Here is a 26,753-nt window from a genome sequence, read left to right on the forward strand (position 1 = left end):
CTTTCTAGACATGGTTTCCGCACATGGTATCATCAACAATCAGGCCGTCCCTCTCTTGGGAGAACCCGGTCCTGGATTCCGGGATCTTCAAGCGAGTTCGGTGAACTCATACAATCGAAGGAGCACTGAGCCTTCTTTGCCTGTTCGTCCTCGAGGCTCCAGATCCGGAGCTTGAGCGGTTCATTTCAGCTCAGGCGTCAGCGCCGCAGGTCGAAAGAGAGCTGTTGGAGGTAAGCTAGCCACGAATTGGTCGTGCAAGAAAGCAGCACATCTCACTGTATTATTCGATCTACGATATGTCGTTAAAGTGAGTTTGGTTGATCCGATCAAACTCTAGGGCCGTATTAATTACATCCGGWGCCGACGCTCTTTCACAGGTGCACTAGGTGAGAGTGTGATTGCCGGATGTTGAGTACAAGTTTATGATTGATATAATCGAAGCAAAACCAACGGCTGCCGCTAAGAACCTGTTCAAGGACGTTCAACGGCTAATATGTGTGCTCGCTTCAGCGGTTTTTCACGATTCCTCACTCTCAAAACAAAATTCAACGGTCCGCCCGTTGTGGGAATCCCCCATCCGGACTCTCTCTGGTACTTACTCAACGCTCTGTGATATGCATAGTAAATACGGGCAAAAAGATCAACATCAAGAGCTTCAAGACCGTACATAAAGAGCGTGAAAGAGACGAGCAAACAACACAAAAAACAACCTCCAACCGMCCCGACCACGATGAAATTCTCTCTCAGCTTGACGACCCTCCTGATCTGCGCTATTCACACCCTTTTACGCCATCGCACAATGCGGCGGGGAACAGTTTTCTGCGTGCTGCACTACTGCTGAAAGTGTTAGCGAGATGCGGCGTCGTAAGTGTGCCGCCTAGAGAAAAGGACTCACCACGATCTGACTAGTCTCTTAGCAAGCCTTCCTACGCTTCTGGGAATTGGAATTGGACGTAGAATGCGCTCTTACTGGACGAACTGCATGCTGTTGTTACACTGAGACTGAGACTTTTAGAGGGGTAAAGGAAAGGTCCAGGACGATATGCGGAATCGTATGAGAATACTCTAGCTACGTCGATTGTGGATATGCAGCGAGCAAAGCATTGGAGAGGTTGATGAAGAATGGGGACATTATATGGCATGGAGGAATGCAAGATGATCTGGAAATTCGATGCTCAAAAAGTGAGCTTACCGTTCCGGCTCCAACAAGCTATAAGTTTAATACCCAAGACAATGATGACTTTTGATCGGGCGGTGTCTAGTCCGAGACCATGGCCTTTTACAGATGCGTGTGGGCACCTCCGTTTGTATTTGTCTTTCCATACCCAGGTGAAATGCCTTTTGCCCATCACTGTAAGCAAATCCAACTGCATCGTCTTCCTCGATCTCACCCCCAAGGCCTCCCACGTTCGATTCATTCATCTTACGGTCCCAGTGATTTTAAAGAGAAAGGGCTCAGACCTCAGCCTCGCCTCGTGGTTGGCCGCAATATTCCCAAAGTCAAAACTCTTGGGATGGAATGTCTTCATCGTCGCCTCTCCACTCGGAGGAAATATCTGGGCATTCTGATCGCTGTTGTTGCCTGCAAGAGCCTTGGAAACATCACAGGAGTATTCCCACCCTTCGCTGGATCGGTAGCGCAAATCCTGATCGCAAGTGTCGGGATTGAATCTCTGCAAATGCTGCGCGACCGTGATCGTGTCCGTGCCGCCTACCGTCGGTGCGGGATGGATACCGTCGGTGGTGTCTGGGGCATTGATTTCGAAGAATCCGATTTGGGGACTGTCAAAAGAAGTGAGTCCTGGTTCGCAGAAGCGGCGTCCGTTGTAATTGGAATCATCCCCGTCCAAGTAGAAGATTTRCGTTTCGGACCAAGCCCCATTGGCAATCCTGTCCCGCGAGAAGTTGTTGATGGTCTCGATGATTTTGGCTCGCAGGCGGTAGGCGAGGCCGTTGATTTGAGTGCGGAACTCTTTCGTGATCACAGTGGCGGGATATCCAGGTAAGCTGGAATTGAAGTGTACAAGTTAGTGAATGTTTCACACATTAGAAAAAAAAAGGGGGGAAGGCTCCGGGGAGCCATTTCTGCCTTCCACACTTCAAATGACTTACTGGTTGTCCATTCTGTGCGTGTCGCACCAATCTTTGTTCGGATCGTTGTTGTCCACGTAGAAGAAGCTGGGATAGAGCTGGATCATCATACCAATGTCCTTTTCGGAGCCACCGCCACTCATTTTCTTGAAGGTTGAATCATACGCACGGGTTAAAAGGCCAGGCAACGCGTTCTCGATGATGTTGTCAGCCTCCTTCACGTAGCGGGAGCACTTTCCGAGGAAGTTGTTCAAATAGACGCAGTACTTCACAATCTTTCCGAAGAGGATATCGTTTCCGCCAATCGAAAGGGTCGCCAACTTGTAGGCCGTAGACCCTCCAAGCATGGGTAATTGGTTGTCAATGAGACCTTGTACCACATCTCCGGTGCACGCGTATCGCTCTGCCACCAGCTGGAAGTAGTTGGGTCGAATTGGTACCGTCAACTGGTAGGGATACGACCCTTGATTGCGAAGGCATGCTTCCGCGCCGGACTCTTGAGCCCTTTGTCCGGCACCTGGCCCCGCGGCATAGGAGTCACCCAGTGACACCCAGTTAAATATTAAAATCTGGCTGCTGGGGTTCACCTTGATTATCAATAGGCTCCAATGGCGGCGGGCCACCACCAGAGCCGGCGGGACAACGATCGGCGGGAGCGGGACACGATGGTGCACTGCTCCCGTCACGGTATTGCTCTGAGACGACCTTATTGCTCGAGTCACTCTCRAGTGCACCGTTGGTAGCTATGACTTTGTATCTGTACAATGAGACATTAGTCTCAAAGTYCTCTTGCAGTATGCTTGGCACTTACTCCCAGGTATGGACGCCAGGAAACTGAAAGTAAATATCAGTGCATGTGGTATCAGAGGTACCAACTTCACTAAACGTCCGGTTGCTGCTGGTATCGGTGGAGCGGCGGAGAACCGAATAGCCTCCGGAGCCTGCGACCAGATCCCAGGTCAGATGTACAATCGTTGCACTGCGAGGTGCTATCTGCAAGTTGGCTGGGGTCGAAGGCCGGGCATTGTTTGTCCGTATGGTCCTAGCAATAAACGGAAGTCCAGCACCAGCATAGTTAAAGGTCTCGATGGCAACAAAATAACGGTGGCCGGCCTTCAAGTTCTTGATCCGAGCGGGCGAGGCTTGAAAAGCTGCACCATCTACGAAAGAGCAAGGTGTGTCCAGGTCCCACCAATAGATCTGATAGTGTCGTATGGACTCACTATTGGGACCAGTTGGACGTTCCCAGGATACGCTCAGCCCGCCTTGTTCGGGCGAAGTAACAACGTTTGTCGGGGGGGGGCAGCAGTTGTAGGTCGAGCGGTTGCGCTGAGCCGCCCTGTACAACCACCCTTTCTGTTACCTGCGCTCGAGCATACCCGGAGTTCGTAACTGTGGGTATCACTATCAGCAGACTCGCCTTCCGAAATCGCGCGGGTAGTACGTACACGGAACCGTCGAACGCCCATCTTGAATCCCATCTATTGGACTTGACCTGTCCGGGAGAGAAGCGGTAGAACGAAAAGCCATCAATAGTGTACTCGACATCATATTCGTAAGCTCCAAACACTGCATACGGTTAGCGATGGACAGTACGGAGGAGAGCAGATTGCAAGGAAGACATGCCCTTGTCCCACGTCGCGGTCACACCCAGATCGGACGAGAAAACCTGAAAGTTGGACGGTGCTGGCAAGGGACGAGATGGTATCTGGCCAGGTACCTCAAGTGGCGATGAACCTATTGCTAGACCACTGACAAGAGCCCGGCTGAAAGCGCGAGCAATCTGGATTTTACCGTCAGCTTCGAGCCAGCGCTACGCTTGGGAGAATGATGTACCTGATATTCGCCGAGTTCGTTCTGGAGGGCAAAAAAAGAGGAACATGTTAGTCCATCACTGCTGCAACATGGATAGATTTGCATCGTTGGACTCACGGGGTGAAGTCCATCGTATGCCGCCGGACAATCTTGGCCAGAATTGGGACCGCACTCGTACTCCTCTCGAATTGGAGCCCAGTGTACCTACGACAGACAGGTCAATAGGGCATCACCATTGCATGAAATCGACGAAAGTGTCGAGAGTGGTCACCACGTACAGGAGATGACGAGGTGCTCCAACCTGGAACGGCATCCTTCAGCATCCGGTTGTACGAGTCTGTGTTGGTGACGAGGTCTTGTCGTCCTCCGATGAAGGTGCGTTGAGGAACGCTTCCTACAATGATCTTGATATCGGGCTTCGCGCGTCGAGCTTCGTCGATCAATGTTTTCCTATAGCATAGATAGTCAGTATTGATTGTGAGCATTGACGGACACATCTCACATGTTTACTAGTAGCCCGTCGTCGTCGCTGAAAAACCAGCCTAGATCATTGAAACCAAGCATAACGAGCTAAATCAAGTCAGGATCAATAAACGATGGTTCCAATGAATCCGACATACCATCACATCTGGAGGATATGCCGACACCACACCGTTGATGAGTCCTTTATCAACAGCTGCTGAACGTCCACTAATCGCAAAGTGATTCCAGATTCGTGTCAGTCGTCAACGCTCCATGAAGAGGCTGGGAAAGGATACTTCGCACCCTTTGAATCCGGCTGCTTGAGCCTCTGGGGCGTACTCGCCGTCCACATTGATCCGTGACGGTGACTTTCCGCCCTGGTCGTAGAAGTCGAGGCCTGGAGGCTTGACGGCCTCTGGAGGAGCCGCCGTTCTAGGATAAGGACCAACATAGTTCATGGCGATGTTTTGGCTTTGGAACCATTGCTCCAGTCGATACCTCCACGTAAAGTCACCTCATACCCGGTCAGCAAGGTCCTCGATTGGTGTGCGCGATACATACCTTCATTGCAGTGAGTCATGCTGTCACCAATGGCCAGGACCCTCAAGCCACTTTGTCTTTGCTCAACTTGTCCTGTGCCGTTGTTGCTTGGTGGGCTGATCGTTTCAAGGTAGCTGTCAAAGTCCGGTTCAGCGGTCGTTTGCTGTACGGCTGGAAAGAGTGCTCCGAGACGCCGAGCATGTTCTAGCTGTATCGTACGCTGGATGTCGACCGTCGAAGCTTCGATGGTCTCGTTCGTGGTGCTAGCCGTGCTGACTGCAGTTTCTGTAATGTTAGGAGGCAGCAAGACAGGGTTGGACACATTGGCCTGGAGGAGCTCTGGCAGAACGCGGGCTTCTTGCAAGACCGCATCCCTGAAGCTGTCGCCTTCTTGTCTTGGACGGTGATGGCTCTCGAGGGACAGCGCGTCGGAGAAGGAACAAGCGAATAGGTATAGTAACCCGAAGGCGAAACGCCGGTGGGTACGAATAGAGGCCATGTGTGCAACTGGGTGATCTGGTTCGATAGAGGGACTCCAAAGCCCTTCTTATCTGTTGACATGTTCAGGGCCCCGATTTGCTGCAGTGAGATTCACATACCTCCTAAAGAATGTTGAGTTCGCACGTGGGGAGGAGTTGCCGTGCTTCTGCTTCTTCGGATTGGTGGCAGTCGACAATGCCGATCTGCCCTCACTCGCCATGCTGGTGTAGGATCATGTCAATGCCTTGGTATTGCCATATCCGCCGCGAAGGTAACAAAAAGTCATCGTAGGACCAGTAACATCTCTGCGCCCAGAGGTGCCAAGAATAGATGGTGCCAACAATGGCCGACGCCTTCGAAACAGCAAGCTTTCTTCGTCCCGTGGCATGGTATTCTCCGCGAGCTTGAGCTAATGCAGCCATACCTGAGCTTCGCCGTAGGGAAACAGGTCAGAACGAGAGTTTCGTACGCTCTGAACAGGTAAGGCGTACGCCCCTAGCTCAAGCCATGGTCAGCACACTTTACAGTGGTCAGTTGTTATCACAAGCCCATCTGAACTGCTAGTTTTACTCATTCGTGCCGCGAAATCCTTCGGTGCTGTGATGGCTTAGGGCATGAGGTTGATATCTTCGAAAATCCTTCGGCGCTGTGGCACAAGGTCGATCGAGAATCTCTAAGCCTTGTGGGAGGTAGTGTTTGGGGGGAAAATACATCCTGTTCTCTACAATGTGGAGGTTAGGTGCAACACACACTTGGCATGAGATATACCATCGCCGTTCGGTTCGCCACTGTGCGAAATACGCAGGTTTGAGGCAGAACGGAATATAGTTCCTCTCGCCGCAGCTTGCGGAAGATACCTACCTAGGTAGAAAGGATTGTCATGGAGTGATAGATATCTCGGCATGTGCCGCACGTGGCGCTCCGAGGGAGGTTCGAGACTCCGCCCACGTGCACGGAAGGATTCCCACTAATTTAGGTAGCTCAAACTCAAAGTCGAGGGTGAAAGTGGCAGCCAGGATGCGGACAGGCGGAGTAGGTAAGTACATCTTCTGAGAGGATAATGAGAACAGCACCTCTAGCAAGTTCAGCCGACCTCGCTCCTCCAATACGACGATGAAGAGAACCAACACCGTCCAGCGCAGCTCGTTCGACTTTCCCGGACCTCGAGCAGTACGTTTCGAATTCCTCGAGCAAGATACCATCCAAATCACCATTCCCCCAACTAGCGACTGGCGAATGCCTGAGTACTGGAACTACCAACATCTCGACGCTCGGCAAATTACCAGCCTCAGCGGTCTCATCGTCGTATCCGTTGGATCGATCCACCACTCAGGCGGGGGAGGTCGCTATACTTCAGCTGGAGTCACGTTGAATTTCCAGACAAAGGAAAGGTATAGCTGGGGCCCAACCTCCGAGCAGAAGAAGACGGGTGGCGATCTAGTCGTGCTGTTGATCGCTAACGAAGCCCTCCATCGAAATGTCTACAGCGCGGAGCTGGACCGCGAGAGATTCCCTCGTTTGGATTCTACACCTCTCTGGCTGAGAGGCGTCTTCTCGTTCCTCTCGAAGACTTCTCCAAGAAGCTACGAGCGTCTCCTTTCCTTGACTTCGAGAATCCAGCGGACTATGACACTGTATGCTCACGATTACCACGAGGATCATGGACGGATCTGGTTTAGTCGGCTAAGGCTTTCCATTCTTCCTATAGACCCTGTGCCACGATGGGTGCACGATTGGGAAACGAGAAGCATGATTTGGATATCGAAAACGGTGGGCTCGGGATGTTATTGGGTAGGAAAATTGCTTCTAGGGATGAATGACTATTATGCGGAATATACGCCGTCGGCGGKGAGGAAAGCGATGGCTGAGATTGTGCAGACTTATGAGAAGTAATGGTTGCTTTTGCAGAAAGGATGAAGAGCMTACCGCATTACAGGAAGCTTTCAGCGTGTGGAAGTGAAGGAACGAGTGTAGTTGGCGCGTCGGCCGCTTCCAAGGAAATTCGATCGAGGTCAAGGTATGCGGCCTCTTCAAAGAGGTGTTGCTGCCCGGCAACAAATCGTTTGATAATGCGAGTGTCTTGGACGCAAGGTGGAAGAGATGATGCTTTGCTCTGTTTTTTCAATCGTGCACATCAACGCTAGAGGAGGAGTGATTGAGGATATGCGTGTGTCAGGAATGTTGTCACAACCATCTGGAATCTCACGGATGTAGGTTTAACGATGAGAACGAACGTTAWGTCATAGGTAGCAGTTGAAGTCAAAAGTGTTAAACTTGGTCATGGCGTTGTACATTGGCGCTAAGGTCTTAAGAGCTACAAAATTTTCACTTGCACGTTCTCTTCCAAAAAGCAGCAAAAAAATGAGATCTACATTCAACATTTGGGATTCCCCAGTGGTCACCCACCTGAGTACTGATCAAACGATTACATGGTTCAATAGGCCAGAGCGGACGGGATGGCTTGCNGGTCACCCACCTGAGTACTGATCAAACGATTACATGGTTCAATAGGCCAGAGCGGACGGGATGGCTTGCTTTCATGCATCTATGGTCGAATGTGCTCAAGAGTTGAAAACTGGAAATTATGATTGTAGATTTTTACCTCGACACTTGGCCCCGGTCGTTGCTACCTAGTCCCTCAATGTCAATGTCACAATCATACAGCTATAAGCAAACTTTACAGCTGACACATTCCAGGCGGAGAGTCAGACGATGAAGACTGGACGTCGATTCTAGGCGGAGCGAACAGCAGGTCACGATGATCGTAACCCTCTTTACCGATCATTCACAACATAGCATTTACTCGATTCTAGCATCTCGCTTTCTTGGCTACTCCGATCATTCCAGAGTATCGTTGACAAAGAACTCCTTTAGAGGCATGATTTCATTCAACCCACCTCCGAGATCTTGTAGTCATCAAACGTTCGATCATTGCGATCTAGCTCTTCACCTTCATAGATCAATCACTACCGATCAGCGAACAAACATAGAGTAGATGATGTGTGTCCCTTAGTCTGCAAGACCACATGAGCGGGAAAGACGTCTAGCATGATGTTGCTGCAAAGTAAGGGGCTCGTGAACGAGATCGGCAACATCTCAAGCGTGTACACCACGAAGAACCTTGTATCCTCTTACATCTCACATTCTTTGGCCATACGGTCCATGTGTCAGTCTATTCTTCTTCCCTTAGCGAGGGCTTTATTTTGACCAGTTGTGACCAAGCCCACGTTTCTGTGGCTTTTAGTGGTGGGTGGGTGGGTGGATGTTTCCAGGTTCTGGTGAACAAGTCTGCTGGGACTTCGATCCAGCCAAAGAAACATACAAAGCATAGAAAATGCCGGGCACCGCAACAAGTGGCAGATTCTCCAGAGCCAAGCACAGCAGACTAGATCAGGGGTTCCAGAATTTTGATTGTGTGGCGGGATTTTTCACTACACGACAGATTGGTAGCATGACGTGAGAGAACACAGCATGTTTCGACTTAACAGCTTCAAACCGAGTCTTGGGACGCATAATGACTTGAACATGAATTGCTACAAGCCTATCCGTTTTATCGATGCCCTTCTCCTCAAAACTTTCTCCAACCGCGCTCGATTCATCTTCGGAAACTCAAGAACAAGGTCTTCTCTCCCAGGAAAACCAGCTCTGAAACAAGCTTGTTGTTCAACAGCTCCGACTTTCGAATCTTCAGACGCTGGCCACTCACTGACACGCCCATAGCCTCCCCGATCAGTTCTTTGATCCGCCGAACACTATCGGAGGAATCCACATCCACCGTTATTTCTTTGGTCGTCTTTCCTCCATGAGTACGATGTCCTCTCTCCACCCGGATCACTATGATCATCTCGACGGGATGCAGGTGATATTGATGAAAGGTGTAGTTCTTGAGAAGGCGAAAGGATTGAAGGTCAGGTTTGATTGGAGGTGTGGTTGGTATGACCAGCGTGTTGTTGTTCCAATTCTTGTGATTTTAGAAGATACTCTCCAAAGCTGCGTCGAGTCGTCTCCTGTTAAGTGCCTCAGAAGGATTCGATTGCTGGGCAAACTCGAGCATCGAGTCATCACGGAAGATCAAGCTGTTTCTTATTTACTCCTTACCTTCTAAGGAGTGGAATTCATCTTCGCAGCAGTATAGATGAGGCTCTAGAATCCATAGGAGAACCGCGGTCTTAGCAGTGTTTGTCGGAGCAAGGATAACATCCCATCGCAAGCACAACAGCCCTTCCTTATTCACAGGGATCAATTGAGATTTGAGAGGAAACTGTTTGCATWTGGCGGGGCGGACATTCCATATGGCGCTACGAATATAGTAGCTGTGAGGAGTCTGGTTCACGAATATCAGATGACAGATGACAATTCTATGAAATATTGAGTCCTGCACGCATCTCAAATCCAAAAGTCCATGCCAAGCTTGTCAAACTCTAGCAAGTGAATGTAAGAAGAACGAAGCATTCACGATCTTTCCAGAATCTCACGCCTCGCTACGAATTCCACAGCTGAGAATGTCTGCTTTCCGTCCTTTGCAGATCTGYCCCCTGAATTACGTCTGCGGGTCTATGGCTTGTCACATGAGTTCTTCCGGCGCTGTTTGCAGGAGGTCGATTGGCCTGTTTCTGGCCGCACTCAGATGTCGACCGACGTGGGAAGAGACGATACGAGTGGAGAAGACATCCGGTATTGGATGGTAGAGAACAGCGTTCACGCACATTCTTGACACCTCCGAGTCAGCTGACGCAAGCTTGTGTAGACGAAAGAACATGGAACAACAGCGAAAATCTTGATCCTAAACATCCGATAAATATACACTCTCATACCTCTCTCTACCCTTCCATCTCAGCATCTCCATCCCCATCTCCACCCTCCTCGTCACTCTCCTCCACCCCTTCCCCAACGTCAACCACGAAGCTCGGCGCCTGATCAACCCCGACATAACAATCACTCATCAAGAAAACCGTCAACTCCTTCTTTCCTTGTTCCTCGACCACAAATTCCAATTTGGTCTTAAGCTCCCTCAGAAGCGTAACCCTCTTGATCGCCAACAAATTCCTGCCCTTCTCCTCCCCAATCACCAACCACCAATTCTCCATCTTGACCCCGGGGTAGAAAGGTGCTTGAACCCTCAAATCCGCCTCCTCGTCCTCTTCCAATTGTCGCGTGATGCTCACATTAATGTAAGCAGGCGATCCAGCTGTGATGTTCTCTTGATCCTCAACCTCGAACTCCAATTCGACGTTCGGGTAGCGAGAGTTGATAAATGTCGCTACATCTCCCAATTGTTTGGGATTCCATCCGAGACCATCCATCAATTTCTTATGGTCGGGATTCTCATCGGGATCCATGGCGTCTTGGAATTCGAGAACGTCTTTGATCCCGAATTTGGCGCATGTCTCCACAACCTCATCTGTGGCGTGAGGGAGTTGTTTGAGAGGAGAATCACGATCCCACATGGCTTGGACGACCATCTGGCTGATTTCCATGGCGTTCATGGCGTTGAGGTGTCCTTCTGAAGATAGGACATCCACGCAAGCGGATAGGAGATTCAATACTTTGCCGAGGATGAGTTCTTGGTCCTTCGCAAGATCTGTAGGAAGTTGCATGCGAGAGAAGTGTGCTTGCAAGAGGATAAAGGCCTTGAAATGCGGTGATTCAAAGTTTGGTTCGGAGAGCTTGACGGGTACGCGATCATAGATGCGTTCCAAAATGTGCTCTTCATGCCGGCGGATCTGAATGTCTTCAAATTCCGTGGCGGCCGTAACAATCTCGAGGATACCCTTCAATTTTGTGCCGCGTTTGAGGGAGAGGAGTAATGTCTGCATGGTGATGAAGGAGATGTTGTAGTATGCCGCGATCATGGCTGCGTTCAGAGGCGCGACAGTGTCTTCATCCTCATCAAGCTCAATGATCTTCGCGTCAGAGAGGTCCTTCAGCGTGCCTTCGACTTGCTCGGAGAGGTACGCGCTCAGGCCATCATGTGAAGTGTCCAGCATGCCGTAGAAGCTGGGGTTGGCCAGCRACCTCCTGTACAAGAAAGTATACGTTGTCCAATCCACGGCATCCTGCGTTGACTCAATCGTCTTGGTACTGATCTCCGTGACAAAGGCATCATGCATGTATGATTGCAGTTGACTCTCAATTGGCAATGCCTCGCCCAAGAATTTCTTGTAGTAGCTGCGCTTGACATCCGGACACATGAGCACACCTCGACAATCGCGATCCGTGAGCGGGCGTCCGGCTTTTCCAAACATCTGCAGAACATCACTGATGGGGTAGTCAATGTAGCGATGTTCCCGACCCTCGAAGAATTGCGTGCCCATGACGATGACAAGATGTGCAACACTCTGCACTTCCCAGCAACAGTCTCGCGAGACGAGCATGACTTGTGCTGCGCCTTGTGTGAACAGTGTCTCCACGATGCGCTTGTCCGAATCACTCAGAGCTTCATGGTAGTAGGCGATACCATGCGCGAGGGATTCCGCCAGAGACTTCTCCTTGACGCGTGCGAGGATGGGTGCCAGTTGCTCTGCGTCGGTGTGCAGAAATCGATCCTCGTCATCATCAGCAACGCACGCCGCAAGCAAATCCTGTGCAGTATTCCGGACTTGCTTTCGACTGGGCACAAAGATCATTGCTGGCTTTTCTGGGGCGTACTGCAAGACGGCTTGGTACGTGGGCTTGGTCATCGCCAGCATGAGCGAGGGGAAATGCGGGATGTTGAATGTCTGCAAGTGCAAGTTCAACGATATGGGTCTGCTGTTGGGGCTGAAGTTGAAGATGGTGTGCTTGCTGCAGCCGATCCACTCGCCGACATCTCTCGCATTGGTGAGGGAGACGCTGAGACCAACTGTCCGCAAGTCGTTCTCAAGCTGAGCTTTGATAGCTTGAGRGCGAGACATGACGGCTTCATAGATGTAGCCGGCCTGTCCTCCGAGCATGTGAAGGTCATCGGCGATGATCAGGCTTACGTTTTGGACGTTCTTCCTCCGCTGCCATTGTCTTGACATCATGTCCCACTGTACTGGAGTTGCGAGGATCAGGTGACCCCTCTCGATGAGCTTCAGATCAGCCGTCGTTTCGCCAGTGAGCTTCACAATCTCTTTGCCACCAGCCAAGGGTCCCAGCCTCGCCTGCCAGATCTTGTGTCTGGCATCAATCTGCTGCTGGAAGGGTGCAATGTACACTGCCTTGCCAGCGTTGGCCTTGGTGAAGTGTCGCAGGAGTGCGAACTCAGCACAGACAGTCTTCCCAGCGCCAGTAGGAGCGCCAACGAAGACGTTGTCATCTGACTGAAAGAGAGCGTTGAAAGTCTGCGTCTGAATCTTGTTGAACTGCGACCAGTCAGGGAACAGATCAACGTAGTCTGCCCGCTTCAGAGCCTGCACCGGAAGAGGCTGCATATCCAGCAAGGGTGWGTGCGGTGGGAACCTCTCCGGCAGAACCAGCTTCTGGAAGGAAAGGGTAAGCTTGCTCTCCGCGTGCATCCACCTGTCGCTGACAACCGAGATGAAGTAGTTGGGAGGCATGGGCTCGGTGATGGGAATGGTAAACTCCACAATGTGCTCGTTCATCTCAGCCAGAGCGTAGTCCTTGCGGAGAATGAATTGGTCGTGGAAGAGTATGTCCTCACCATCGCAGTCCTCAACCAAGATCCACCATGCTTCAGCGCGGCCGTGAATTGCATCATCCCACTCAAACTTGGGAGTCAGTGTCAGCTCGACCCGAAGCATACTCCTGGTGATGGGTTGACATTGCGCTTGAATATCCATTCTGGGGAATTTCGCAATCAAATTGCAGACCTGGCGGCCCTGCTTGGGCATGCCGAGTAATTCTCCCATGCGAGGTGGGTCCAGATCAAAGTAGCTGGACCAGGGAACATCCATACGCTCGGCCTTCTTGATAATGTCGGGCGAGCAGTCTGGGAATTGACGAAGAGGCGTCATGGTCGGCCACATGCGCTTCTCGGCCATCTTACAAAGAGCCAACGCATCCTTTGCTACGGATGCCCAACCTTTCTTCAACGCAATCTCAAACATGGCTCTCAGAATTCGTCCCGCGGATTGAGTGACATATACAAGATCTGCCATGAGTGCCAACCCCTCAAGCTTCAGTCTGCTGACGTATGCTTGTAAGAGGACGTTGATCTTGCATTGCGGCTCATCGATCGTCTCCTTTACGGGGATGGGAACGCGACCAAGTAGCTTTGCGAGTTCTAGCTTCTCGTCTTGTCGAACGGGAATATACTTGAACTCGTCGCTAAGCGCAAACACACGGAAGAGCTCAATGGGGCTGACCGAAGGCTGGATGTGCATGTTGTAGGTCAACATGCTGTTGTGGGTGATGTAGTAATGACTGGCGACCCGACCGAGATCCGTAGATTGCAGGCGTCCAGTCTTCTTGTCGTACTTGGCCAGACTAGCCTTCTCCAATACCACAGCAGCGGAGTGAATGAGGTCGACTCTCCTCTGCTCGAGCGTTTCATCCTCTTCGTAGTCCGCACCGACTTGATACAACGCCGRCGATCGCAACATTCGAACGAAGAGATATGTGTATCCAAGCCATTCGACGCCTTCGTCGCGAGATCTGATATTGCCGAGGACAATTTCAGCATTGAGATTGTCCGCCAGTTTTGAGACAAACTGCGACTCTATCGGAAGTTGCTGATTCATCAATGACAGATAGTACTGAATCTCGGTCTGTGTCGTGATGATGATTCCTTCACCATAGGTATCATACTGCGGACGTCCAGCACGACCAAGCATCTGGAGGACATCCTGTGGGCTAAGCTCCACCCAAGAACCCTTTTCGGGAGAGTAGATGGATGTGCCCTTGATGATGACAGTATGTGCTGGTAAGTTGACACCCCAAGCAAGAGTTGCGGTGCAGACCAGCACTTGGATAGCACCATCGGAAAAGAGATCCTCCACAGCAGTTCGATCAGCCCGGCTCATACCAGCGTGATGGATACCGAATCCGTAGGGAAGCACATCCTTCAGCTCCGCATTCTGCACACTCTCAGCTTCCTCACGAAGAATCTCGCGACTAGCGGCATCGGTTCGAAGAATCTGTCCAATGGTTTCCAGCTCCATCGCCTTGTCACGAATGTACTTGGCCGTCTTGGCCGTCTCTTTTCGTGAATGCACGAAGATGAGCATTTGATTCTTGTTCTGACCCACCTGCTCGAGGACTTTGGTGTAGCAGACGTCGTTCATCGTCTTGAGCTGCTTAATGGCCTTCTTGTCTGTGACGCCGATGAATTCTTGCTTGAGAGGACAAGGACGGAAAGTACCGTCAAAGTGGAATAGATCCTTCTTGTCAACTCTCAGGAAGGTCGCCACATCGTGGTAATTGGGCAGAGTAGCAGAAAGACCAACAATGCGGACTGGATCGCCAGTCTGCTCCGTACGGCGGATGGTTCGAGACACAATACTCTCCAAGACCGGACCTCTGTCATCGTGCAAGAGATGAATCTCATCGATACAGATAAGTCGCACAAGATTGGTGTAGCTTGTGTCTGTGGCCTTTCGGGTGATGACGTCCCACTTTTCAGGGGTTGTGACAATAACATTGGTGTCTGCGATTTGCTGCTTGGTGAGTTGTCTGTCACCAGTAAGCTCAGACACGGTGATGCCGTAAGCTTCAAGACGTTTGCCAAAGTTGCCGACCTGTTCCTGGACCAGGGCTTTCAGCGGTGCAATGTAGATGATCTTAAAAGCTTCGAGGTTGATGTGACCTGTCGTGGGATCGCGGTGCTTGCCAATCTCTCGCAGCATCGTCAACATTGCCACGTTCGTCTTTCCAGACCCAGTAGGAGCGCAAATGAGCATATTGCCATCATCCTCAAAAGCGGATGGGTAACACTCGGTCTGAATGCGGTTAAGAGATGTTGAGCTTCCAAATCCTGCTCTGGCCCAGGCAGGGAGGTCTGTGGTAGGAATCAATGGCCGCTCATTCGGACTAGGCTTCCGCTTCGGCGCAGGAACGTGAATTTCCTCGTATCCTTTGAAGGTTCGCTTGGTCGATCCTTGTGGAAGCTTCACATTGTTGTTGGTCATGAGGTGATTGCCCTGTTCAAACTTGAGGTCCTCCAGGTTTAGTGTCTTCCTCGGTTGCAGACCACCCACAATACCCTCCTTYTTCACATCTTCTTCGTCTTTGGCGGGGRGTCTGGCGTCCAGATCCATTGGATCAAGTTTGACTTGCAGCTTGGTTGTCTTCGCAGGGGCATCATCTCGGCCACGAATCTCCTTTAATATACTTGCGTGCCCGGCATTGACCATTTGCTTTTCGACGGCCTCCCGAGCAGCATCGTCTTCTGCAACCCTTCGCCATCGTGTGACCCAAATAATCTTGTCCCGGTTCTTRAAAAGCTTTCCGACCAGTTCGTGGTGTTCATAGTCGAATAGCTCCATGAGGTCGTTCTCCACCTCGTTCAAGGCCTTTTCCTCGCCCTCAGCATCCGTTCCAGCCATGATCGTCTCCGCATCTCGAGTCTTTTCAGTCTGGATGTGAGCGTCTTCGTAGATTTGTCCAATCTGCCGTTGCAGCCAGTATGCATCGATCTCATGTGCGGGGACAATGTCCGGATCTTGGCCTGCCTTGCCACTCCTTCGCGACCGATTCTCTATTACCATGCCGTCATCTTCCTCTTCCTCGCCACCATCAGCATCGGGAGGTGGACCAGCGCCATCCTCGGCAGCCTCCTCCTCCTCGTTCCCCATGGCAAGATCATTCTCCGACTCGTCATCCTCCTCTCGAACCTCGAATGTGCGACCAGCGTCCTCATCCTCGTCCTCGGACTCAAACTCCACAGCCACGCCCTGTTGTTCGTCCATGTCGGCCTCTTCTTGCGCACCTTCGCCCATTTCCTCATCCTCATCCTGTGCATCATAATCCGTAATCTTCTTCCCCAGATTCACCAACTGGTTGAATTCCTTACTCGAAGTGGTGATTCCCAGAATGTCATCAATCTCCTTCTTCTTGTCGAAATCCTTCAWGCTGTCATCTTTGAGATATTCCAACACGGAGTCGGTCGCAGAGGCAGTAATGGCAATCCCATAATCCCCTCCCATTTTTTGCGCCACATTCGTCGAGATCAAATCATAGACATCTTTCGTGGCGGCGATTCGTGGTCGATATCGCAGTCCCTCAATATTCATATCCTGCTGACTGAGGATTCCTGCCGCTCGCGAACTCTGTACAGGCTCCGTTCGTTTTCTCTTCCGCGCCTGATCCTGTGTCGCGGCAGAAACTGGAGCCTTTTCGCGCGCTGTTCGTGATCCCATTTCGCCAAGATTTATCCTTCCAGCGAGTGATTCCGGGTCACCGGTGGTCTCATCGCCGCGACGACTGACGAATCGTTTGTCGGCTTGCAGGACCAGGTTGGACATGGCTCCATATTTGTATTGGGCCAGATTGTTGTCGCCGCCACCCCCGCCGGCGCCGCCGCCGCCTTTCTTCGAGTCCGCCATGGTGGAAGTGTCACCGGGGAGGACTTGATGTGAAAGGGAAAGTTGTTGTTTGTGAGAGCGAGACTCTAGATGAGTCGGCGCGGTGATGAACTTCGCAAGTGGGAGACCTGGATCGGAGCCAAACGATTTCTCGAAATAAAGTTTACTAGCTCAATGGCAGCTCAGGTCCGTGGCCTCACTCCACCTTTCCGCCGTCGTTGTCATTGTCATATATTTCATATTTATTTTTATTGCATTTCTTGCGGCGAATCGATTTGATCATGGCAGAAGACGGTGAAGGAGATCTCTGGCTCTTTGGATATGGGTACAGTCTTGGACATGTGTCAATAGCATCCACAAACAACTAAGATGGAACAACAGCTCGTTGATTTGGAAACCTCCACCACATTATGATCTTCGTCTTCCAGGCTACATAGAGGGCTATGTTCGTCGTTTCTGGCAGGTATGACATGTGTCAATGGATCGAATCATGCACACCAACTAAAGTCGATCTTCACAGGCCAGGTGAGAGAGACTCCACATCGAACATACTTCCATCGACTCACAATCCGAAAGTGAAGACCATCGCGGAACACCCGAGGCTCCCGGTCGAGTCTGCACATTGATAGACCGCGAGCTCTGGGAAACGCTCACAGACCAAGTGCGTCGCGTCGCCACAACAATATGACACATCTTCCTTAGCAACTAACATTTCAACCTCAAGCACGCCTCAGCCCCACCAAAAGTCTGGGGAGCAGCCTATCGCATCCCCTCCCAACATGTTCCCGAAGTGAAAGAATACCTCGACATCCGCGAGATCAATGGTTACAGCATTCAATACACTCCCTTTCAGATCCCCAAACCTCAGGACATGACTGGGACTTACCAACCTGTTCACATTCCATCTTCCTCCCAATCCTCTCATGCTGGAAAACCGATAAACTGTTTGGTGTACATAGGGTTACCGGACAATCCTCAGTTTCTCGGACCGCAAGATCCGCAGGCATTGGCGGAACACATTGTGAAGTCGAGAGGACCGAGTGGAGAGAATCGAGAGTATCTGTATCAATTGGAGGAGGCGTTGAATGGATTGAGTGAGGGGAGTGGAGACGAGCACATTAGTGACTTGGCGAGGAGGTGTAGAGAGGTGGAGGCGCGAGAGCAATCCGCGGAATAGAACAAGAAGATGGGGATATGAGAATGATGAGAATGATGAGAAGACGACATTGCTTCATTTTACATGCATAGATAGATCCTTTAGAAAACGCCACTGCTGCTCTGGTACAATAACATGTCAATTCCCATAATCCGGTATATACACTCTACTTCCTCGCCGTGGGTCCGCTCACTCCCGCTCCAATAACACTGGGAAGCTCCTCACTGCCCATCTCCCACACGCTGCCAACGGCGAAGCTCACCAGGAACATCAAGCCGACAGTAAAGAGGGCGATGAGCCAAAACTCAATGCTGATGTCCTTCTTTTGACAAGCCGGACCTCCCCACTTGGTTGTCTTCTTGCCATTCTTGTTCTYCACGACCGTATCCTTGCACGAGCAGCTGAAGCAATCCATTCCGCTGGAGCCCGAGTCGGGGTCGTGATACTTTTTGCTACAGCTGCCGTGGCCGGAGCAGTTGCGTGTGGCCTTTTCGCAGTGCTCTTGGGTGTTGTAGCAGGCGGGGAGGATTCCTCTGAGAGGGGTGGTGTTGTTGGATGTCTTGTTGTTGTTCGAAGCGAGAGGTGCGGCGGATTGCACGGGTTGGAAGTCGCGAACGTCGGTCAAGATCTGCTCTGAAGCACGCTGTTGTCTCTTCTTGAGGATGGCTTGCTGGTCAGGCAGCCTCCACGTTCCCCAGGTGTTGTCGTCGTTGCGTTCGTGGTGGGCAGGGATGGTGATGGCGGTGATGCYCCACTTCTTGCTGTCGACCAGGCTGCGGAACAAGGTCTCCATTTCCGAGGTGGAGTTTACGAAATGGTAGGAGTTGCCGCTGACATCGGGTGATGGCTGTCTGTGATTCCGCATGGGAGTGATGATATCCACGTCACTGAGAAGGACATTGGTATGAGGATCCGACTGCTTGGCCAGGTCGATGAGGAGGCCTCGAGTGGCCCATGTGGCGGGGACTGGGGAGACGGAGAAGGATGTGTAGGCTTCTAATGAAGGGATGGAAGCTACATTTTGTTAGTAAAGTCTTCCTTTTCTGGTTGGATTGGCTTACCATCTTCCTCCAGCAAAATGACGGCCTGACCCAGCTTCGTCGTCTCCTCCGCAAACAGGGGAGTCCGTCTCCCATAATCATTAATGGCAGCGATGATATCCTCGGGCTCCTCTCTCAGGTCATCGCGATGATAATCCTCGACGCCCGCCCTCTGCGCCACGACCAATCGCGCGGCGACGGGGTCGAGGGTCCTGGGCTGTGGTCTCGCTGGGGATTGCGGGTCGAATGTGTAGATGTTGGCGGAATCAGCGGAGACCAGACGGGCAGACCAGCAAAGCCCGGAGAACAGGGCGGAAGTGGTGACCTTCATGGTGCATTGATGGGGGAAGGGGAAGTGTGGTTGGATGGATGGACAGACTGGAGTTGGAGTTGCTCGACCAAAGATCGTCACCTCGATCTCGAACTAGCGAGCGTCTMCGCCACCTTCGATCATCACCTTTGCGAGTCCAGTCTTCTACATGTGATTGATTGATTGCTTACAACACCGTACATGACCAGCACACGACCTCCATTACTTGAATTTTCCACCCTTTTACATCGGCATTCACAATCCATTCATCCTGCGCCCTGTCCCTCCCACCTTTCTTCATGATCTCGCGGTAGACGAGCATCGAATCCATTTCACAATCAACAATGCAACGTCTGGCCTTGCGCCTGCGGTCCTCGCCTCTCCCACGCCCACAACCTCCCACATATTCACACACGCTACGATCAATACCGCCATCAACAACCCCTCGACTCATCCCGCGAACCCATCATCGCCGAATCTCCTACCGACAACCGCACAGCCAACAACACCATGAACCCATCCCCTTCCAACCCGTGCGCTTCCAAAAGCCGGGCATCTTCACGCGGAAACGACAGATGACCCTCGCCCTCTACATCTTCGCCTGCATGGTCTTGTTCAAGCAGATGAGTCAATACGTCACCATCGATGTTGAAGTTCAAGACGCGGACCGGGACAAGGAGGAGAAGAAGGACGGCGGCGCAAAGGGTGTGCTCAGCGACGAGGACGACGATGACGAGGAATACACCTTCATCCCCCTCACATGGGGTAAGAAGTTGCCCCGAGAATTCTACAGAGGCAGCGATCCCGAATGGCAGGAATTCGTCAAGGTCGCAAAGGACAAGCCGCGACATAAGAAGATCCAGGACGCTCTCGTGCAGCAGGTTTTTGCGGGCTCGCAGAAACATCCGGGAGTGGTGCAGCATCTAGGCAAGGACTTGAAGGTGGGAAAGTATTGGCTGGACATCTCCTTTCCCGACGGTCCACCACAAGAGTACGAGCGCTATGGCTTGGAGATTGGTGAGTCCGCGATCCACTGGTCTGCCGAACGAATCACACCCGAAGAACAATTCCGTCTCCAACGTGCCCTCTGGCCCGCAGCCGTCTTCCGCGCTACATGGGCCGCTTCAAAAGCCGTGGCAGGCATTCAATATCGTCGAATCAAACAGTCGTTGGGAGTGGAAGGCGTGGACCCGTTCAGTCCCGAAGAACGACTCCGTCTGGCGTTGGAAGTGGCCGAACAGCAACAGGCCGCCAAGAACCAAAAAGGCCGTCGAGGAAGCGGTGACATCGATCCCGCCGGAGCAGTAGTTAGCAGATCCTCCCCCACGGACACCGCAGAAGCCTCCGACGAAGCCAAGAAGCGATTTCCCTGGCAAATCCAAGTCCCCATGCCCTCGTTCGACAACACCCGAGGACAATCCATGGACTTGCCCATCTTCTCCATCGTTTTCCAAACCACCCTCAACAAACACTGGGCGCCCAAGAAAATGGAACCTCCGCGAGGGAGCTTTGTCGTTCAGGGAATGATGGAGGTGCGGGGAAGCAAAGGGCAGATTCTGTTTGATGTCCGGGGGTGTTACGATCCCAAGGAGGCGAAATTCGTCATGGTGCAGGCCAACAAGAGAGGGTTCAAGTTGTGGAATCAGAGGCCCAAGGGCGGGCCGTGAAGATTTGATGTGTGAGGCTCTTGAGGGAGGCAAGTCTGCTTTCTGATGGGATTTGATGTAGCGTTTTAGCGACGGATGGAAGGGAAGAAGCATTACGATGAGACACGGGGTGCTCTACCATTGACTCTTTTTTGTGGTTTGAATCAAGTGCATTTAGCGGTCATTGAGAAGTTCGCTTTAGCTTGTGAGAAACGATATCCCATATTTGCATGCTTGGTTCTTGAGGAAGCGACGTTGAAAGCAACGTTTATTGTTTTCTTGTGAGCGCCGCATATGGACATGAGAAAGGAGGAATGCGTTCTCTGGATCTTGATTTTGAGATTGCTCGATACTGTGCCTACGGATCTTGAGCCCGGCTTGTAGGGAGTAAAAAATGTACTACGCTGCCTTTGATATCATGGCCAGATAACGACAATATATGTCTGATGAAGGTCTCTGCAGTTGAGGTTTGGTACTTCTCCCCTTCAAACGGCCGGTCATGTCGGGTTGAGAATGGACATTTTCTGTCCAGAGGAGGTTGGACGGGACGCTCTTCTTTTCGAAAGCTCTACCAGGGAATGATTGCCGCGCCTCTCAGTGCTCTTGCCGGCATTCACAGGTTCTTCTGATGAATCTCTGGACGACTCATCACACGGGCTTGCTGCTACTGGCATGAGGAGAGTGATGATGGTGTGGTGTTGCGGGCAGCATCATGCGATGTCGACGGGACTTGCTGACAATTTCGACGACGACTTCGCATGTACATCCGGCGGACGAAGAGGCGTGTCTTCCAGGGACAGTAGGGAAAATTCGCAGGATCATCTCACTTCTCTGTTTCGCCCAGGACTGATGTTTCGTGTGGTTCACGCCGTTTAGGAGGAGTTGGATTGGATGTTTCACGCATGTAACGACTGCGATGCATTTGGAACTGGTCACATGTCTGCAACACAACACACAACAAATCTCAGCTGAAGATGAAGTCCTTTAATATAGGCGACGAAGCGAATTCCGGATTGAGGAGAATACAGCTGTGAGCACGATTAATTAGCACAACATCACACACACAGCAAGCAAAGAAATGTTGAAGGTAAGCATACTTTAAAAACTGCTGCAACCCATCCCTCCGCTGCTGCAAAAACTTGGGCCGGAATCGACTGATGTGGCTCTTCCGTGGCAGTTCGGGTATCATGGCTTCAGCATACGGGAAAGCTCTACAGAGCTCCACTCGCAAGCGATCAAACTCGGAGTATCTATGACACGTATTAGATGTGCTGAATCTGATGGACGCATGATGTGTGTGTGTGTGTGTGTGGGGAATATAACTTAGCAACTCTGCTAGTTCAAAGAAGAGGAATAATAATAGTGACCTTTTACGAAGACTCAGTTCGCCACCTTTTAGTGTGCGAACGGTGCATGCCCAGACAACATATGCTCCAATGCCCGTGGGTCCAGAAACAATCACATAATCATCAATGGATACGGACTGTGCCCAGCAGGAGAGTGTTTGCTGGGAGTGCTCTGCTGAATGATCTTCCAGGACTATGGCCGAAGGTCGGATGTCGTGGAGGGATTGATGGCTCATGGAGCTGGTGGTACGAGAATGTTGGGAGAYCCAGTACGGAGGTGCGTCCGTCACATGATTATGATGATGATGATGATGATGATGATGTTGATCTCTGGTTTGGTCGGACCCACTTTGGTTCATGTTTGAAACAGGCCCTCCATGCGGGTGATCCATCGTGGCGACGAGTGGAGGCAGCTCATCCTCGTCGACCTTCCCAAACGATGAAGGATCTGAGGCGGGGAGGTGGCGGGAGGACATCCGCGAGTCGCAGAAAACGAGCAGGCCAAGGCGTCTTCCGGCTCTCCTCTTCCCTGGACCTTGTTGCTGCAAAGGTAAGGTATGCTGTGCCGTTCACACAGCGTTTGGGTCTAGGTTCTTTGCTCAACAAACGCGCGGCCTTTGCTTTCCTCGGGAGGTAAGGTCCTTGGAAGTGCGGCGTACAAACGATGGGGAAATAACCAAGCAGTAAACTAGAGCTTCGCGGGAGAGCACGACGGGATGCAGCTCTCACGCGACTCCAGAGCATTCTTTACCGGAAGGGGTTAGACACAGGCCTATTTTCTGACACCCGAGACGCGTGAATAGATAGATAGCTTCGGAGCGGGAGAGGAGCTTGGATCTCTCTCAGCAGAAAATGGGTGGTAAGCTTGCCTCACAGGGCCATCTAAGATTCTTGTGATGGAGGCGGGGGATTATTATTATTGATGAAAACACGCTTCCATCCATGCCTTTGGAGCGAATGGGAGGTGGCGACGACGACGGGCGGCGACGGGAAGTCTTGTCAACGTCCGAGCTCGTGGGAAATGTTTGATTTTCGTCCGCCGTGGTCCCGTGGAAGCGGTTGTGAAATAGGTAGGCATGGCATGGCAAAGGTATCTTAGGATACCTTAGGTTATAGCTCCAACGGTTTCCCATCTCTCTCGACTCGCCCTCTGTGCTCCTCTCTCCGCGACTCAATCATCACCCGGACTTGTTCTATTCTTCAATTCAATTCTGTTTTTGTTTGATTGAACCTTCGTTGCATCTCTTCTCCACGCTCGCTTCTCGCTGTGACGGAGTAGAAATTTGGGGATAGAAGGTACCGACATCCCCTGGAGATTGTCAAACTCACGCATCGACCCATCACATACTATTATACTCATCAACACGCAGAATTGTAAACACCACACGACATTTTCCATCCCATCCCATCGCCGCCACAATGAAGACCTTCGCCGTCGTCTCCCTCGCCACCGCCCTCCTCACCACCTCCGTCGCCGCTCAAGACCAATACCGCATCAACCCAGAGTCCGTGAGCGAAAGCCTCCGCACCTTCTGGTGCGACCAACAACTCGCCCAATGCCCTCTCATCTGCTCGCAAACGGTGGAATCAGCGAGCTTGGAAACCAACAGCAACGACTGCACCGCCTCGGACCTCACCTACTCGTGCGTCTGCGACAACGGCTTCTCCCCCAACGTCTCCGAATACTCCCAGACCCTCCCCTTTTTCATCTGCCAGGAATGGGGCACCCAATGCGTGGCCAATTGCGGAAATGGAAACACGGCCTGTCAGTCTAGCTGTACGGCCGACCACCCCTGTGGTGCACAGAACCCCACGAGGCAGAACACGAGCACCTTGACATCCACCATGTCGAGTACTGCGAAGAGCGGCGGTGCTTCGGATGCCTCCACAACGGCGAGTGATGGTGGGCAGGTGGTGACCAGCGATGGTGTCACGGCGACGCTGTATGGAATGGCTACTTCCAAGTCGGGTGGTGGTGATACTTCCAATGCCATTTCCCACGTCAGAGTGTGGGCGCTCAGCGCTGGGCAGACATTTGGTACCATGGCCCTCTTCGGTGCCATGGTCGGTGGCTTTGCCGTTCTCTTGTGAGACAGGTCTTGGATGAAGGGAGATTGATTGGGTGTCGATGAGACGCGACTTGCGAGCTTCTGCATGGCTGTTGTCATTTTGTCTTGAGCGTTCTAGCAGTACAGGGATATGGTAATTGGGATGGGACGGAAAAGATCAAATGTGAAGAGACATAGTCATCAACCAAGTGTATCATAATGCACAACATCACGCCACAAACGTCTTCTTCTCCACCGCCACCTCAATCGCTTTCTTCCCACTGATGATGCATGTCGTACCAATGACCAACTTCCGTCCACTATCCTTCTCCAATTGATCACTGATGAACCGCAATGCTGCAACTTCCGCATACGTGACGCCTCCCAAGAAGAACACAATGGAAACCTTGGGCCCTTCCTTGTTCCCACGGAGCGTCTTGCGTGCATGCGAAACATCGGCATCACTCCCCTTCTGCGTCACATCCACTGTCGCGCCTCGAATGCGAGAGAGGACGTCTTCGAAACCTTTCCAACCCGTCCCGCCAGGTGCGGCAGCAGCATTCTTGGGATTGACCAGTTGTTGCACATGCGACTTTTGCAAGATAGACTGAACCAAGCGGACGCTCAATGGTGCGTATCCGCTGAACACATATGCAGTGTCGTTGGGCTCGGATTCTTGCACTTCATCAACCCACAACTGCAGGCCTTTCCGCACCGCATTCCAGTCTGTGGCGCTCTGTCCTGCACTGCCTGCAATGGGATTGAGGTATCCTCGGTGGCTCTCCCTTGGAACGAGGAGTCCCATCTTCTCGAGGTCGGAGAGGGTGAGGGAATGTTGGTAGCCATATGCTTGGAGTATCTGACGCTTGAAGTGATCCAGTTCACGCTGTCGAATGCCATTGGAGAGACAGCTTTCCAGGCAGAGGAGTCGGAGAACTGTCCCGAAAGGGGCGTCCCTCGCGATCATCTCGTCAATGTTCTCATGGAGACTGCTCGGATCGGAGCCGGCGAGGAGATTCTGCTGAACTTCTAGCATGCGGCCGAAGCTCTCACTTCGTGTCACTTTCATGACCTCTTCGGCAAGGCTGGTGTGGATTTTGAGACTTGCGGACTCGGCTTGGTAGGAGGGAAGCTTTTGTACGACGTTCTTCAAATCGGCTACCGTCTGATCTTTGCTGTGCATGGCCTCGCTGTCGGACGCCAGTCTGCGTGCCGTTCTGTTTAGTGTAGGTCCGACCGTCGCAAAGTTCATGTCGCGAAGCTCTGGGTAGAGCTTGTCGCTGCTGTCTAGCAAAATCTTCCGCTTGGTTGCTGCTGTCGGTGCGGATCCGTTCTGTGGCTGGGATGGTGCTGGTGCTCCACCAAGGATTGAGGAATCGACCTCTGTATTGTTGTTGGCAATGCCAAACACTTCGTCCAGCAATCCCTCGTATGTGAGCTGCGTCGATAGCACGGTGGGGAAGTCCACCTCGCGATCGATTATGATTAGATTCTCCACCAGCGAACTTGGTGTCAGTCCGAAGGAGGTAAGGTAGGCATTGTTTGGATCTGCGGATGCATTGACATCTTCCTCATTCCGCATGCGTTGGAGCAACTCGGCCAGTCGCTGGGCATTGTCGCCTTTTCCAAGTATCCTTGGAAAGAGACCATACTGCTTTTGAAGCAGCATCAGGGCTTTTGCAGATGAAAAGATGCTGGTGGGATCCTTTCTCAAACAAAGCCCGCTAAAGGCATCCTCCAATTCCAGCGATAGAAGATCCTCCTCCAGCGGGACAAAGTGGAGCGCGAGTTCTGTAATGTTCGCCTCGCCCAACACCCCGTGCTCCTCTAGCACCATGTTGCTGACCATGGTTCGGCGAGGTACCCATATTATGGTAAATTCATGATCAATCTTGCTTTCACTTCGCACGAGCTTGATCTGTTCTGCTACCATGCGGATCTTGTTTGCATCTTCTCCCCGAACCATGAACACAATGTTCCGCTGGCTGGAATCGATATTGTGATTCTCGAGGAAAAAGGGCTTGTCCACGCCATATTCTTGCAGAGTGCTGAACTTGACGATCAAGCCAATGGTTCCAGCCAATGACTTTTCAAGCACAATGTTCTTCTTGCCTCGGACCTATCAACGACGGTAAGATGTCTGGATGTGATTCAGCACGAGATGGAAATCTCACCGTCTCGAGAACATGGAGCAACTCCCGGCGAGCCTTGTCGGTGATGTCGTGCGTATTGATGGCCTTTGCGGCCGAGTATGCGGCCATTACATGTCCATGTCAAGTGAATGTCTGGTCTGGATGAAGTGGTCGACGGGTGGTGGGATCGAGGTCCCCACCGGCTGAACAACGGTTGAACTTTCATTTCTTTGGCGGGACAGG

The 26,753-nt window shown here is 51.8% G+C and overlaps 9 protein-coding genes; 4 read left to right on the forward strand and 5 right to left on the reverse strand.

Annotated features, from left to right (window-relative positions):
- Window positions 1–1,418: 1,418 nt before the first annotated feature.
- On the reverse strand, window positions 1,419–5,407 carry RCC_05275 (uncharacterized protein; the record flags this gene model as incomplete). XM_023770546.1 has 15 exons in its annotated part: window positions 1,419–2,007; window positions 2,113–2,608; window positions 2,679–2,848; window positions 2,903–3,251; window positions 3,315–3,420; window positions 3,471–3,483; window positions 3,540–3,660; window positions 3,718–3,874; window positions 3,928–3,948; window positions 4,024–4,110; window positions 4,185–4,356; window positions 4,409–4,476; window positions 4,527–4,596; window positions 4,672–4,882; window positions 4,930–5,407. The coding sequence occupies 15 exons, from the start codon at window positions 5,405–5,407 to the stop codon at window positions 1,419–1,421; spliced, it is 3,108 nt and encodes a 1,035-aa protein (XP_023626314.1).
- A 1,094-nt stretch (window positions 5,408–6,501) lies between these two features.
- RCC_05276 (uncharacterized protein) lies at window positions 6,502–7,281 on the forward strand (the record flags this gene model as incomplete). Its single annotated transcript, XM_023770547.1, has 1 exon — window positions 6,502–7,281. The coding sequence occupies one exon, from the start codon at window positions 6,502–6,504 to the stop codon at window positions 7,279–7,281; it is 780 nt and encodes a 259-aa protein (XP_023626315.1).
- A 2,927-nt stretch (window positions 7,282–10,208) lies between these two features.
- Window positions 10,209–16,853, reverse strand: RCC_05277 (probable pre-mRNA splicing helicase; the record flags this gene model as incomplete). The annotated part of the gene is made up of 1 exon (XM_023770548.1): window positions 10,209–16,853. One exon carries the CDS (start codon window positions 16,851–16,853, stop codon window positions 10,209–10,211), a length of 6,645 nt encoding a protein of 2,214 aa, XP_023626316.1.
- A 260-nt stretch (window positions 16,854–17,113) lies between these two features.
- RCC_05278 (related to E.coli cation transport protein) lies at window positions 17,114–18,009 on the forward strand (the record flags this gene model as incomplete). XM_023770549.1 has 5 exons in its annotated part: window positions 17,114–17,157; window positions 17,214–17,295; window positions 17,353–17,357; window positions 17,409–17,493; window positions 17,557–18,009. 5 exons carry the CDS (start codon window positions 17,114–17,116, stop codon window positions 18,007–18,009), a joined length of 669 nt encoding a protein of 222 aa, XP_023626317.1.
- A 145-nt stretch (window positions 18,010–18,154) lies between these two features.
- On the reverse strand, window positions 18,155–19,359 carry RCC_05279 (uncharacterized protein; the record flags this gene model as incomplete). XM_023770550.1 has 2 exons in its annotated part: window positions 18,155–19,002; window positions 19,050–19,359. The coding sequence occupies 2 exons, from the start codon at window positions 19,357–19,359 to the stop codon at window positions 18,155–18,157; spliced, it is 1,158 nt and encodes a 385-aa protein (XP_023626318.1).
- A 323-nt stretch (window positions 19,360–19,682) lies between these two features.
- RCC_05280 (uncharacterized protein) lies at window positions 19,683–21,005 on the forward strand (the record flags this gene model as incomplete). Its single annotated transcript, XM_023770551.1, has 1 exon — window positions 19,683–21,005. One exon carries the CDS (start codon window positions 19,683–19,685, stop codon window positions 21,003–21,005), a length of 1,323 nt encoding a protein of 440 aa, XP_023626319.1.
- Window positions 21,006–21,948: 943 nt separating this feature from the next.
- RCC_05281 (uncharacterized protein) lies at window positions 21,949–22,566 on the reverse strand (the record flags this gene model as incomplete). XM_023770552.1 has 3 exons in its annotated part: window positions 21,949–22,012; window positions 22,082–22,234; window positions 22,352–22,566. The coding sequence occupies 3 exons, from the start codon at window positions 22,564–22,566 to the stop codon at window positions 21,949–21,951; spliced, it is 432 nt and encodes a 143-aa protein (XP_023626320.1).
- A 1,183-nt stretch (window positions 22,567–23,749) lies between these two features.
- RCC_05282 (uncharacterized protein) lies at window positions 23,750–24,421 on the forward strand (the record flags this gene model as incomplete). Its single annotated transcript, XM_023770553.1, has 1 exon — window positions 23,750–24,421. One exon carries the CDS (start codon window positions 23,750–23,752, stop codon window positions 24,419–24,421), a length of 672 nt encoding a protein of 223 aa, XP_023626321.1.
- Window positions 24,422–24,607: 186 nt separating this feature from the next.
- RCC_05283 (related to vacuolar sorting protein) lies at window positions 24,608–26,639 on the reverse strand (the record flags this gene model as incomplete). XM_023770554.1 has 2 exons in its annotated part: window positions 24,608–26,497; window positions 26,553–26,639. 2 exons carry the CDS (start codon window positions 26,637–26,639, stop codon window positions 24,608–24,610), a joined length of 1,977 nt encoding a protein of 658 aa, XP_023626322.1.
- Between the last annotated feature and the right edge of the window lie 114 nt (window positions 26,640–26,753).

The sequence above is a fragment of the Ramularia collo-cygni genome (genome assembly GCF_900074925.1).
Source record: "Ramularia collo-cygni strain URUG2 genome assembly, contig: RCC_scaffold07, whole genome shotgun sequence".
In the NCBI taxonomy this organism is placed as follows: Eukaryota; Fungi; Ascomycota; class Dothideomycetes; order Mycosphaerellales; family Mycosphaerellaceae; genus Ramularia; species Ramularia collo-cygni.